This window comes from Cinclus cinclus, chromosome 2, assembly GCF_963662255.1.
Source record: "Cinclus cinclus chromosome 2, bCinCin1.1, whole genome shotgun sequence".
Classification (NCBI taxonomy): domain Eukaryota; kingdom Metazoa; phylum Chordata; class Aves; order Passeriformes; family Cinclidae; genus Cinclus; species Cinclus cinclus.
The window spans coordinates 97881720-97897110 of record NC_085047.1 but is presented as its reverse complement, the minus strand read 5'-3'; the positions used below and the strand labels follow the sequence as shown (position 1 = coordinate 97897110).

At 39.9% G+C, this 15391-nt stretch overlaps 1 protein-coding gene across 4 annotated transcripts in view; it reads right to left on the bottom strand.

The window, feature by feature from the left end:
• SHROOM2 (shroom family member 2) overlaps positions 1-15391 on the bottom strand; it is a 116434-nt gene that overhangs the window by 24289 nt on the left and 76754 nt on the right. For 2 of the 4 annotated variants that reach the window (XM_062488014.1, XM_062488016.1), the window contains 2 exons: positions 12197-14825; positions 10187-10290 (listed from right to left, as the gene is read on the bottom strand). In XM_062488014.1, the coding sequence (XP_062343998.1) occupies positions 10187-10290; positions 12197-14825 (2733 nt within the window). Of the gene's footprint in view, positions 1-10186; positions 10291-12196; positions 14829-15391 lie in introns of all 4 variants that reach the window. The other 2 variants (XM_062488015.1, XM_062488017.1) reach the window with 1 other exon arrangement.

The window sequence follows — 15391 nt, the reverse complement described above, 5'->3', positions numbered from 1 at the left end:
TAAACCAGTTATTTAAATTAATTAGCATGCACACATTTAAATAGCCATCTTTTCACTCTGAGCCACACTCACCGCTTGTAATAGTCACATCCAATTCTTTTACACTCCCAGCTAATAGCTCCTGCTGCTGTGGAAAAGGTCTTCGTGCAAGCCTGTACTCACAGTAACAGGCTTGCCAGGCAAATAACAAGATGAAAAGCTCTCGCACCACCCCTAGCCGAGAGGAACCCCGAGCCTGGCACCCTGAGCCACAACAACGGCACTGCAGCCCTCAGTCAGAAAACAAGTATTTTTGAAAGGCACTGCCTTCTAATTCCAGTGTAAATGATGCCAACTGTGAAAACAAAAGCTGCTAAAAACAGCGCGTGTGTGTGCGAGCATATGCACACAGAGCATCCTAGCTGGAATTAACTCATGTTTTCCCCATATTCTCCCACCCCATCAGTGAACAGAGCAGTCGATTGCACTAAGCAAAATAAAATTCTGTACCAAGCATTGCATCATTGCTGATTTGCTACTGTAGTTTCTGCTGATAGAGGCAGAAGATGCAGCCTGTGCTCAAAAACCTGAAGAACAAAAGAAATACTGTATGAATTAATACTGCGCATTTCTGATCAGAACTGATAAAAATGGTAAATAAGGCACACACCTCTAGCCATTTCTTTCGTGCTTGAACACTAAAGACAAGACAATCTTACCAGGATTTACAGCCTTTTACCCCTATTCACTGGATATTGAGCTTTGCATCCTCACAAATGTGCCAGCCAGTTTGAAAGCCTTGCAGAACTGAATCTGTCTCAACCTCTGCGTCTCATTTTCTGTAACACAGAGGATTTTCAAACCATGCCTCACAACAGCTGGCTTGTTTTTGCCTGCTTCCTATGATTGACAAGTTCATACAAGCTCTGTCAACTTTAACCTTGATAAGTGAAGGCTTAGTCTGTATTGTATGTTACATCACCAGAAACTTCTGACCTCAGGGAAAAGATCTCAGAGACTTCAAAGCTTTTCCTTTCCCCCACTCCTACCCCCTGGATTTGCTTATTAAAAAAAAAAAAAAAAAAAAGAAAAAAAGAAAAAGAAAAAAAAATTAAAAATTAAAAGTCCTTTAATTTTTTAAGGGTTTTCATTTGTAAAAATAATGATCTGCATTTCCACTGCTACTGCTCTGCAAGTTTTAACTATTTTAAATTATTTTAAAAGATCAGTGTGTTACTAGGTTTCTTTCTGAACAACATTCAAATAACCAAGTCCTTAATTTTAGAGGAGAGTCTTAATCAACAGCCCTCCGGCCTGAATTTTTTTGCATGTGTTGTGTGCACAGGCGCCCCCTCTTGCAGACGATTCTGCAGGGAAAGAACTGAATGCTTTAATGCTGCATGAGCACATTGCCACCCCCATGCTCCATCTTTAGAAGGCATCATGGCTTTCATCAGAGCACAGCTCAAGCTCTTTTCAATTTATCTACAAGAACACATTAAAGACTTAACAGAGAAGTTGTGGATAAGGCTTTAATATGTATAAAAAGGTAATTTTAAAGATGACCACTTTAAGAGGAAAATGTTATTTAAACTGCACACAAAATCACATAGAGCAGTTAGATATCTAGTTAATAACCTCCTCTAAAACTTTTCTGCCTCCCAAAGCTGCCTATTTGATTTCAACAGAGAGTGAATGACCTCAAGAAAAAACACCAGTTTACATAAAACAACACAACTGGTTAACAGACTGCAGCAATTCTGGCTGGCCCACGCACAGAAATGGAAGCTATAGCTGCCATGTTACTTTTTAGCACAAAACTTCACTCACATTTACTGACATAAACAGTCTCCTGCATGACAGCAAACCATAATCACATTGCCTAAGGGCTTACAGCAGAAAGTGAACATTTCACAGGCTAGCTTTTAGTACCAGAACACCATAAAGCCACTCCATATGTCAGAAATGTATGAATTGCTGCACTGAGGAGACAAATCAGTCACCTTTTCCCAATTATGCTTTTCATCAAGTAATTTAAGGGAAAATAAAATCTACAATGCCTCAGCACATGATGCTTTTATGACTATAACCACTGGAGACTATATTTTACATTAGCTCTAAATCTCCATATTCAACTGTTGTTGTCATTAGCAGGGCTACAGGAAGACAGCTGGATTTCAAGCAATGCAACAAAAATGCATGTCTTTAGATGGTTTTCATTTTAATCCTCTTTCCGGGGAAAGCAGTAAAATCAGACCAGAATACAAAAATGAACTAATCCCTACAAATTTATCTCTGTTTCTCTCTCCACAAACATTTCTGTGTGTTGCTCTTTTACTCACTCCCAATTTCAGAATCATGTTTAGGACTTCTTCTAGCTACTCATGCTTGGTAAAACTTACCCTTTGGGGGCAGGAGAGGAACTTTTCCATAAGATGAAACTACCCTCCAATACTTCCTTTTATCAGCCCATGATGGCCTCACATAGCCCTAGCTGTCACTGCATGCACAGTGAGAAGAACAGATGTGCCAAGAGCAATTAAAGCAAAAATAACTTTACTTGGAAGCAAGAAGCTGCAAGTAGAAATAAAGGGGATATATGAGATAGGATAGCCACCCTCAAGTGTAGAAACAAGGATTCCAAGTTCACCTAATAAAGATAGAGAGGGAGTCCACATTTTCGAGGGTGTGGAAAATGCACAAATAGGACGGGGGAGAAACAGGGCTGTATCACTGTAGTGTACTGTAAACCAAGCACAGGTTTTGGAGGCAGTCCAGCACCCATTTAATGAGATCCAGCAGCTGCTGGTGAGCCTGAGTGGAGCATCTCACCCATCTGCACACCTGACAGCCGCCGGCTGAGTGCTGCCAAGACAGTGAGGAATGGGGAGGCAGTGGCAGGAGCCTGCAAGTTTTAAGAATTTCATTTAGCCACAACAAAACCCCAAATCCCAAAATAACGCATTTGTGATGCTTATGAAGATGCCCACACATCTCTCAGCTCAAGCAGCCTGAAAGTTTTAAAATGGACAACAAGAGGAAGAAAAAACTACAAGTGGGACAATTTATCATGCAGCGTCTACCTTGACCCAGAGGTATGAGAAGAATCTGGTTCAAAACTTTGCTATTTGAAGAGCTACCCTGTGCCAGTGGCCATATGCATTTAGATAAATCTTTTTTGAAATATTAAGAAGAATTCACACAGTGGTATTTGATTTTGAAAAGGGCATTTGCATACATGAGATGAGTATTTTTTAAAAGAACAAGCCATACAGTATAATGCTAAGAGATAACATGCAACTGAAGATACAATATATGAAACTCAGAGGAAATGTATAACACCCACCAAAACATTCAACCACCATTCTTCCTTCCCTCTGTCCCCTCCAAAAGTTGAATTAAATAGCAACTAAAAGGAACATCCATCAGAGAACTTAAGTCCTACTCAAATGAGGAAAATCTAGAACTAATTTAGCAAAGCAGATGTATAAGCAAAATATGGTAAATAAAAGAAATTTTAAAAGAAAAGCTGAGGTACAAATCCCTATGGGTGTTAGGACAAAAAAAAATTGACACGGTCTCCCCTTCATAACTCCACACAAAGCCTTTGCAAGAACTATTCTCAGATGCTGCACACCATTAAATTGGGTAGCCATAAGCTACCTGGGCCATATGACAATCACCTGAAACTTCCACAGGAAGTTACTGAATTGGGATCTGTGATGCACAGCTATCCATTCCTCTGATACCTGGACAGCTGCTTGAGCACAGTGACACACCCAGTGTTGGGGGAGGAAAGGTGTGAGGGTGCTGAAGAGAAAGAATGAGGGAAAGAGAGCAAGAATAAAAAAATAATCTCATTATGAATCCGGAGAACCTCAGAATCATAAACTTAACATCTGAAATAAGCAAAAAAGTAGAAATCTTATAAACAGATTCAGCAGCTGCACTAATGAGTAAAAACGACAAAGAATAATTTGGGCATGTGTAGAAAAGATGTATCTTGGATGCACTACCAATCTTAGAGATGCTACACATAGGAACAAGAGTGATCCAGATGACAGAGACTTTAGATTTTTTTTAGGTGAGTTAGAAAACTTTTATCTCACCTGAGGCTCTTAAAATTTTTGACTCCCATGAGACAGAGTCCCCATTTGTCTCATCACATTCTTCACATCAGAACTCTAGATACAAATGATTCACAAAAGGGGTGGAAAAACTAGGTGGCAGCAGTTGCTGCTATGAGGAAATTATTCTGATTTAATAAGTGCAAAGTAACCCACAGGAGAGATTTTCCTGTACTTCACCAACATATACTACAATGTTCAATAGAAATTACTGCTACACAAGAAGGAAAAGCTGAATTTCAGAGAGTGTTCTATGAACATACAATCTTCATAATTCACAGCAGTAAAAAACAAAACCAAACCCCCAAGATAAAACAAAGCTCAGAGACAGACAGACTAGCAGAGGCTTGACAAGATACCCAGCTGCATGGCTCCTAATTTACCCTGGCTTTCTGTTCCCACCCCAAGCATCTGCTCCTGGCTTATGCAGAGAAAAAAAGCCTGCCTAGGCAGACTTTTGGCCAGCTTTTAAACATCAACATCCATCACCTGCCATCATGTACTAGTGATCCAAGGTTCCACTGTCTCAAGAGTACGATATTTATATTTCTGTTATTAGTTAGTCACATATACTAGCACACTGAAAGGACATAATGGTTCATGGCAATGAAACTTGTACCAATTACAAGTATTCACAGAAACCTAAGGAAGATGAAAGGTTACAGGGGATTTCTCATATTAATAGATCCTGTTGGACTCACTCTCCTCTACAAGCACAGGAAGAGCTACAGTAGGTTTTTCCCATTTTCAGGCTGTACTGTGTCACTGCTGTATGACACACACAGTGACATCAGTGGGAAAAAAATCTGGTCTGAAAAATGCCTTAATAATCCATATCTCATGATAAAGAAATACTGTGGCCATGGACCTGCTGGAGCAAGTCCAGAGGAGTACCAGGGAGATGAGAGAGGGATGGAACACCTCTCCTGTGAAGACAGGATGAGAGAGTTCGTTCAGCCTGGAGAAGAGAAAGCTCTTTGGACCTTGTTAATACATGTGTGAAATATTTGACAAAGTAATCTTTCCACTGATTTCTAAGGAAGCAGTTGCACAAGTTCATACTACTTCTTCCTCACATGGAAAAGGTTGAAAACATTTTGCTTTCATAGCTCTGGTAATGTCTTGGTAAGTCCTTCAATGCCTGAGACATACTTGTCCTGCAGTGTTCAGTCAGGAACAGCAACTCAAGAGTTTGACTGTTAAACTACAACGATAAATGAGTAACCTCAGGAAGGTCAACAAGGCCAAGTGTCAGGTTCTGCCCAGGGTCAGGGCAATCCCAAGCTGAAGTTCATTCATTTGAGAATGGACAAAGACCAGCCTAGGGAAGAAAGAACTTAGGGGTGTTTGTAGACAAAAAGCTCAGCACTGATTTGGCAGTGTACACTCTCAGCTCAGAGGGCCAAATGACTACATCAAAAGCAGTATGGCCAGCAAGTCAAGGGAGGGGATTGTCTCCCTGTGCTCTGCTTTTGTGAAACCCCACTTTGATTACTGCATTCAGTTCTAGGGTTCCCAAAAGAGAAACACATGCCCCTGTTGGAGTGTGTCCAGAGGAGATCCACTACTGTTATCACAGGACTGAAACATCTCATTGAGGACAAGCTGAGAGAGTTGGGGCTGTTCAGCCTGGAAAAGAAAAGGGTCCACAGAGACCTTACAGCACTTTCCTGCACCTAAAAGGGGCTACAAGAAAACTAGAGAGGGACTTTTCACAAAGGCATGTAGTGATAGGACAAGTGGGAATGGAAGATGGACAAAGGTAGGTTTAGATTAGGTATTAGGAAGAAATTCTGTAAGGGTGGTGAGGCACTGGAACAGGTTATCCAGAGAAGCTGTGGACTTCCCATGCCTGGAGGTATCAATGACCAGGCTGGATGGGGCTCTGAGTAACCTGGTCTTGTGGAAAGTACCCTGGCCATTGCAGGAGGGTAGGAATTAGATGATTTTTAGCATCCCTTGCAAACTGAACCATTCTAGGATTCTATGATTCTTAATAAAGAAGTTTAAAATAGCTGGCAACTAAAGTTCTCATTATCTATTTAAGGAAATGGCTTTTTTGCTACATATTAAAACCCCCAGGCCTTCAAGTCTTGTATTTCAGTACAAGTTCCTAGTAAAGCTGATCCTAACACTTTATATTGGTACTTTATTAATGTTTTTTGACATCACAGTAAAAGAAAACCAAATGAAATAAAGAATTTAAAATTTCTGGAGTTATAAAAAACTGTGCAGTTTCCAAGAATATTTTCAATTACTAATTTACACCTTATACCATTGTAAATATGAGGAACTAATTTGTAAAAATGTGTATCGTGGACTGTTGGGGATTTTTTTCCCCACTTAATTAGTCCTCAGATATGTAAATGGTCACAAGTAAAAAAAAGTTGAGAAATAACTATCAATATACATGTATGTTTTATATGTTTGTGTATGTACACACACAAAAATATCCATATATGCATAATACAAATAAACACATACACAAATGGACTACTGGTCATTTTTAAATTATTTTCCCTCTCAATTCAAAAGACGTAAGGTCACTTACATTCCTGTGTTGCTGAAGGTGCTCCTTCCCTGCACAGTAATTTGCTGCTGCTCCTGGTGAGCATGGAGCCTGGATATTCACCAGGTGTTGGAAAATGTTCATTATAAAGGGCCCAATAAAAAACTTGGGAACAGGTCTATAGGCTCCTGTTTCTGGATTATCAAAGATTTTTCTAGAACATTATACTTGGACATTTAGGACAACTTGGGCATTAAGAAAATATTTTTATTTTGGTTTTGTATTGTAAAGGCTGTTCCTCTGTCTTCAAGAGCTCAACTCAAATAGGAGTAACTACAAAGGTATGAAAACACTGAAAGAAATATTTTACAGTGTGTAATTAGAGTTGAGTCACACTGTGGTCCCACACTTGACATGCATATATTTTTGGACTTGACACCTATTAAATGCTGAAAATGTTTTCTGCAGCCTGTGATCTCAGATATCCTTTTTCACTTTCTGAAGTTATGTAACTTTAATAGACATCACAGGAACAAATTAATAGAGCTAGGAGTAACATGTTCTTAGAACATAAATAAAGGCAATGGCTGCAAACATCTCTAACAGATGGTGATCTTAAGAATTAGATCATAAAGCATGATTCTTTTGATGCAGAATGACTTATGCATGCATGTCATACTGCAGGAAGCCACAGACTACTGGTCAGTGCATCCATTTCCCTCTAACTTTTTGAAGGTCTATTTCAGCTTATAAATTGTGGAAACTTCTACAAGTAATTACATAGCCAGTATAAGTCATTTTGCAAATGCAGAGAGACATGTTTAAAGAAGCACAGACTTTGAAATAGAAAAAGTGGCATCAATAAAAAAGCACCATTTTTTGTTTTACAGAGAAGTGGAATTGTATAATGCTTTTTATCTGCCCTAAAGTTAAGAACATAGAATCACATCAACCCCTCAGTAAAAAAATATTCATCTCATATTAGATAACTGCATCCCTATAGGATCGTAACAAGAGTGGTTTGGTACTTCCTTAAGAGATGACAATGGCTTCTATGGACCACTACTTTCTCTTCCTACAAAAGTAATACCCTAAGCTATTAAATACTGCAGCTCAGAAGAACATGTTGCAGCTCTTCCAAAAAGGGAGATGAAACAACCTGATTTCACTGGAAGCACTCGGTAATCTCAGAGGGGAAAAATAAAGCTCAAAGATGAAAGAGGTTCACAAACTATCTTCATCAACTCAACATTCACAAATCATCTCCCCCACCCCAGTTTTTCAAAGTAGTGTTAACTTAGGTTTTACAACTGTGTGTTAAAAAAGAACAGCCAAGAAAAATAGCAAAAACCTCAGGAGGAAAAAGAAGTTATCAAACGTCTTTATTTTTGTTTGTTTGCTTTAAAAAGCTTTTTGCTGTTACAATATTCTAAGCCTTTTTCATTCTAGATTCAGTGCATTAAAAAGACTCATATTTCTGAGGAAAATAATCAGGGAAGCTGTAAATGGTAAATATTAGAAGTTTATTTCAAGTTAATAATTTTTTTATTTTCTCAAAACAGCTGAAGGGGAGAGACCAAGAGGCACCCTGTATTGTAGGACAGTCTCTAACCTGGAAAAAGCACCCATGGACTCCACAGCTGTCTCTCAACTTAGGTTCCTGCAAATCTCACACCCACAAATGCAGAAGGGCCACTCCTGTGTTCAGCCCCATCACACTGACTTTGATAGCACAAAGGCCAACACAGCATACAGGCGTCAGTAGAACAAAATATCAGCTCCCAGCAATTTAGTCCAAACATAAATTTTAAAAGAGAATATTAAACATGGCCATAAGGAAGACCTCAGGTTTGGTTACTATTCATGTTCTAGAATATATCCTGAATTAGGTACATTTGCTAGCCATTTGCAGATTGCTAGATTTTAAAAATAGAAAATTAAATGCCTTTAGAGCAGCTCAAAAATCATAAAAATCAATCCACGCCATGAAGCCAGGTCCTTTTGAGCACAAGAATGCCTTATAAAAAAAAGGAGCACACAGAAATGTATATCCTTTCCCATAAGGCAGCCATTCATTATCATGCAGTGGTATTTCACAACACAGGAAATAAATGCCTCAATGAGAGATTTTAATTAGTTTTTTGAATCCAGGAGGCATATCAACCTTCTGCATATCAATGTTGAGAGAAACACTGAGAAAGAGACCATTTCACAAAACCTTCTGTAATGTGGTAAAATGGCCAAATACTACATCTGAAATAGTATGTCAAAATAGGCTCCAGCAGAAATAGAAGTCACTGCAGCTGGTGCCCAGTCACGTGATCTTCATGGATTCCATGATTATAAAGCAAGAATTGTGCTTCACAAACACTGCTAAAATGCTGGTGTAGGAGTATTATTCACATGCTTTTGTGACTCTGCTTCGGCACTGCTAGATGGAAATGATTTTACGTGTCCAGAGCTGCTGCCTGCCCACAGCAGCCCGGCTGCTCCTGGATGATGGGGCTGCCTCCCCCTCTGCCTTCCTCCTTCCCTCCCCACTCCTGCTCCCACACTTGCACCCCCGTGGGCTGCTCACTTTGGAATCACTATGGTAAGTACAAAGGGCTACAAAAAACTAGAAAAACAGGGGGTGGTCTCTTCAGCTAAGCCATAAGCAATGCAAAATACAATCATATGAACCCACAAATAAATAGGAACTTTTTACAAGGTTTTATGGTCACAGCTAGAGTGTATGTTTACTATGGTTCATAAGTTCCTCTCCCTTGAGAGATTAATATCACTTACAGAACTGAGGAAAGCCTATAGAGGTTCTTTTTTCCTACGCATGGGTTCCCTATGTTATGAAACCCAGAGCTGTCAGACCTGGCAATAGCAGCATGTGCACAACCTCAGCAGCTGCAGAATCAGAGACTGCTGAAATCACTGCTTACACCACAACGGGCCAGGACAAGGACAACCCTCAGCATGCTAGACATTCAAAGGACTTTAACCACACTGTGCAGAGTCACACCTTTGAAAAGGGTTTGAAAACATTGTACATTAATTAAAACATGAATTAACAGAGAAAATCAGAGCTCTTCAAACAATAAAACAAATTTTACTGTCTTATATTCATGTACTGTATTCTGTAAAGGCACAAGAAAAGGAAAGTCTAATTTACAGCACTACTATGTTTCAGCAGCACGCTGTCTTTGCCAAGCATAATACTAGAAATCTCTTTTGGGATACCTCAGGGCCCCCACATACCCCCCAAAAATCCCATAGCTATCATTTCACGCACACAAACAAGAATCAACTGCCTCTGAACAAACTATCATATGCTCAACACTCAGCAATTTCTTTAAGCTTACACTAGAGTCCCCAAAAATTTCAGTCCCAACATGAACTCTATCATGCACATTTAAGTATATGGGGAGAAGGAGGGAAATAAGGGGAAAAGGCACTACAGAAACTCTGAAATCATCACAGCAGTTTGAGTCAGGAAAAGATCAGATCAGAGAAATTTGTCAGAAAGATTTGTCAAAATCAAATCTTTCAGAGAGAGAAATTAAAAAAATACTGTACTTACCTCACAGTGCAGCTCCTTTCATCCAGTTTGTTAATGTTAGAGAAAATACACTCCCCATCTTCCTTTAAATCCTCTGCTTGCCTCCTTACTTCAACTGATACTTCCTAAAAGAGGTTTATAGTACAAGTAAGAGACCAAGTCATCATTTTTCAGACTCCTAAAAAAATCTGTGATTATGGAACCTCTTATTTGTGGGTTTGCTTTGTTTGAATATAAATGAAGTCAACAGCATAGCATGTTTTAAGCTTGTTTGGTTTTAAGCAGTACAGTGTGCTCTGTGACCTCGTGCGCTGCACTCCCAACCTGGCTGTGCTTGTGTTGCTGCTCTGCTTTGCTGATCTACAGAAGAGCTTAACATTTATATAAATGTTTGCAACTTCCATTTGGCAAAAACAAACAAACAAAAAAAAGAGACACAGGAGTTGCAGACGAGTTGCTCACATTTCAGGAGATGCAAGTATGCACCAGGCTATGAATCTCTGTGCATGTACTTTATTTGCTCAGCGAAACACCAACAGTGCTGTTCCAGAATGTTATTATCTCACTATCTTCAAACAACCCCACCCAAAGCATAGCTTTGCATTACAAACACTGAACCTACAGGAAATTTAATTGTGCATTAGCACTGGAATAATCTGAATCATATATGCAAAACAACATCTTTATTTACTTCAGTCTGTTGTAAGCATCTTCAATGCACTTATAAACATATTTTCCAGGTGCCTAAACAGGTGTCTGCTTTTTGCCCCGGGAGGCCTATACTGAACTTAAGGGCACTGACTAATAAACCAGAAATGCATACAGGGAAAAGATTATATGATTTTTTTTTTTTTTCTGCTGGGAAGGCAATTATTTAATAATTAAGTGAATTTAATTTTTAATGTAACTTCCAGGTGAATATTTTCAGTGCTTGGAATCTCTACCTTAGTAAATTATCGGCATAGTTAAGTCTGCACATAGAGCTCAAAAATAACTTCCAAACTTAAAGACACAAAAAACTTATGGAAAGACAGTCCAAAAATTTAGAGATGAATATTTTTGTTTCTTTTTGAGCTATTCTCATTCTACACCATGCCTACACACACACACACACACACAGAGGTGACTGTGTATATATGTAGGTAATGTTTTTAATCAAGAGGAGAAAAAATAAAGAAAAAGTAATATATAACTGCATTGCTTCCATTCTATTCTTGCAGAAGACAAAGTTCAGGTTGAACACACTATGACTCCTTATACATATCAGGCAATCTTGTAGTAGCTCGAATGACATCTTTTAACAGAACTACAGAGACTTGGTTTCTCTGTTTACTTCCAGTGCCACCTGCCAACCATTGCCTGGCCCTGCTCAGTTAAAAATTAACGTAATATTTACTTGAAAGTTGAACAGGCATCTCTCTAAGGAATAAATGTATACATCTTAAATCAAGCAAACTGACATAAAACATTAAGCAGTTTCATTGTTGCTGTGGCTTTAACATTAACAGGCATATTTGTAATCTCTAAACTTTATTAGGCAGAAGTTTTGTCCTATGTAGCTTTTGCATGAAGCAAGTTTAGAAGAAAAATCCATGGAAATTATTAGACTATTAAAAAATTAGACACAAATATGTATTATTTACATGTGGAATACTTTTCTTCATAGTTTCAGAGAATTCAAACAGGGAATACAGCCACATCAATGAAAAAATAAGTCTGGGTGAAAATTGCTTTGAACCTTCAAAATCTCTACCGTAAAAAAGAGGATATAAGCAATTAAATCGTTTTTTTCCATCTGACTACAACACACAAGAAATTACTGTGATCCAATTGCTCTTGTGCAGTGCAAACTTTGATCTTTCTCATTTTACTTAAGATATCTACCTATAACATTTACTCCTTTACTGACAAAAGGCAAACACATAATGTTCCTAATTTGGAAATTTTCAAAAAAATTTTCTTTTCCCCTCCACTTCTCTGCTTGGACACCACCTTGGACAACTTAAAGGATAATGTAAAAGACACTTGTACCTGTTTGTAGAAATCAGTGGAAGGGGATGATCTAGACCTCTCATGGGTATATTGGGATTTCCCTTGCTGTTCATGGCCCGTGTCCAGGATATTATCAGCTGAATGGTACCTTCCTGGCTCTATTGGCTTCCTTTGCTCCTTCCATGATGCCTCATATTCTGCAAAGGTTCCCAGGCGCTGTGGCTGTGCAGATTTCCCAATCCTCTCAGCAGCCCTACTGCTGCTGCTATGGTGGACATTATATTTTGAAGAATGAACAGTTTCAAGTCCAACAGAGGCTACCCGACCTCTTCTCTCATACCACAGCTCCTCTCCCTCTTGTGCTTTCCTATCTGGCCTCTCAGGCTGTCCCTCTGCTAGACCATGGGGAACTGGTTTCTGTGATGCTTTTCTAAATGCAGGCTTACTTGTTTCTTCAAAAAATTTCCACCTGTCTGCAAATGAGCCCAGGGCTTCTTCTGATATATTTGGACGGCAATGAGCATGGCGTTCATTCTCTGACATGCCCACCTCATTCATCTTCTCTGGTTCAGAGTATGACTTCAGTTTTTGCTCTGTTGTAAACCTCTTCCTGGCTCCAATCCGAGAAATGTGATGAGTGCCACTTCCTGTAGGGTTTGGTTTGGCTTGTGTAGCCTCAAGATATCCAGAGACATCTTCAGAAACCAAAGCCAGTAATGAAGAATTGTAACTACCACTTTTCCTCTCAGGTGACCTGGGCAGATATTCAGCAGGGCTGGGCTCCAAGTCCCGACGTTTGAACGACGTTGCGCCCAGAACCCTGGCCTGTGCTTCCTTGAGGTGATCTTTGTAGGTGCTGGTAAAATTTGTGTTTGGGGAGGTGGTGACATTCTCAACTGAATCTGGTTTCCAGGTCTCACTGCACTCCTCTGTTTCAGATGACCCTGCTAGTGTAGCAGTACTTCTACTTTTCTGCAGCTTTGCTCTTCTCATTTGGATCTCATTTCTGAGGGTTGTTGCAAAACGATCGCTCCTCCGTGCCTGTTTAGACAGGTGAGTGTCAAATGAGGACTGTCGTTCTGTTACCACTTCTGGGTTGTTGTTAGACTGTTTTTTCCCTTCCTGAGCTAAAGAGTGCAACATTGGCGTCTTCTGAGGAGAAATCTTGCTACTCTCATCTTTCCCCCACCTAAAATCTTTCTGAACAGATCTGTTTTCAGTGGTAAGGACACAACCCTTTACATACTCCGGCTGACTGTGCCTAGTTTCACTTTCCTCAAAGCTGTTCTCATAGCTTTTCTTTTGTCCAGATTTTTCAGTATGATTAAGTTTTTTAGATTCTTCTACTATAGCACACTTAGCGTCTCCCTCTTTGTCCACTGGGTAATGACTACTGTTTTCACACCTTGTCAGTGAAGATTCAAGAGATTGTTGAGGTAGATAGTATTTTGGGTTTGGGGCCATGGTAACAACTGCAGAATTTTCATGCGGTCCAAGTGACATATCAGTTCCCACTGCAGGTTTCCAGCTGTCATCCTTGAGTTGTAGTGGCTTTGAGCTTCCCTGAGCAGGCTGTTTTGCTGTCACACAATAATACAGACTTGTTCCAGTGTTGTCCACCTTCTGTTCAGCAGCACTGCTCAAAGAGGAAGTGTTGATAAGACTGGCTTGGTTTGGACTGTAGCCATGAAAATTACCTGTAGTTAAATCCTGAATGCCACAGTAGGACAGATAGTGTTGCTGATCTTTAGGTGCAGCTAAGATTCTTGCACTGTGATAGAAGGTGCTTTCATCACTGTACTGGTGCTGGTGGTGGTAAGTGTAAGTAGGCTGTGCAAACCTAATGTCGGTGCTGGACAAGGATGGCTGCAGCTTGTTCACAGCTCCTGCATTACTACTGTACCTTTCACCAGCTGAAGAAAAAATATGTTCTGAACTGAGATCGGTTTTATAATTTGAGCTGCTGATCCTCCTCTCACATGTTCTGGAGGGCCGCCGCAGCTGCTCTGCAGTTTCCAAACTCCAGTCACTCCTGGGCTGAGATCGGTTCAGGGCTGTAAAGTGCTGCGTGCTGGCACCCTCTGAGTACACAGAGCCATGGGTTTTCTCATGGCCCTTGGTGGCCGCAAAGCTGTCACTACGGAGAGGTGGAGGTGGGGGGGGAGGAGATGAAGACTTCTTCTTATCAGGAACGTACCAGACAGGTCCAAAACTGGATCTTCCTGAGCTAGTGAGCTTGACATCTGGGTGCTCCTCTGTTCTAGGACTTTTGTTGTTCTCGTACTGGATGGGAGCTGGCAAATACCCAGGTTTGTCCTCTGTTCCACTGCTGTCATTCAAAAACTGGCCAGACTTGCTTCCATGCTTTGAAGTCTCCCAGGGGCCCACTTTGTAAAGCATATTCTCTGTTGAAGAAGTGTCTGCATTGGACAGAGTGTGGTCAGGGGTGCTAGAACTCGTGGAGAAAGATCCATAGGCCGAATCCCGCTTACTTTGGCTCCCTAGATGATCAATGCTACTATTAGACCTTGCAGAAGAAAGTCTTCCATACTGGGCTACTTGGGGAGTGTGGTCCCAGCTGTCCATACTTCCCAAAGAGCTGAATTGATCAGAAGTACGAAACAGACTTGACTGATCCCATGAATTTGACAGGTCATTAGAAGAACAACTACTGAAGGAAACAAAAAAAAGGTGTCAATAAATATAAAAAGTCAAAAAATGCCACAACATAATTATAACCCATTTTCATAATATTGGTTAAGATCCATCTGCACAGCAGTTCAAGACAAACAATCTAAGAAAATCAAAAGTTTGAACACAAAGTCAAGGCTCCAACTTTATATTTTACCACCGACTCAAAGCTTGAAGCCTTAGTAATTAACTCAGCTTCCCCACGTAAGTTTGCTAGTAAGTAATATTCATTTATCTCTTTGAAGAGTCCCTTCTCCCCCTGCAAATTGTTGATTTTGTTGACATTTAGAAAAATTTAGTTTGAGCTCCATTAGCTCCCTCTTTCCCAGGACTAACACCAACTTATTTTTCAGCTTATTTTCCATACATCCCAAATCTTCCAGCAATTAAACTCATGTACTTCCTCTCCATCTCTGAAATATGACTCTAAACTCCTTCAGCCCATGATGTTATTTCCTCGTCAGTAAGTTACTCCCATACAGTTATATCCACATCTGCCTATTTACTCGATGCTTTAACTTTTAAGCAGAGATGCGCTAAATG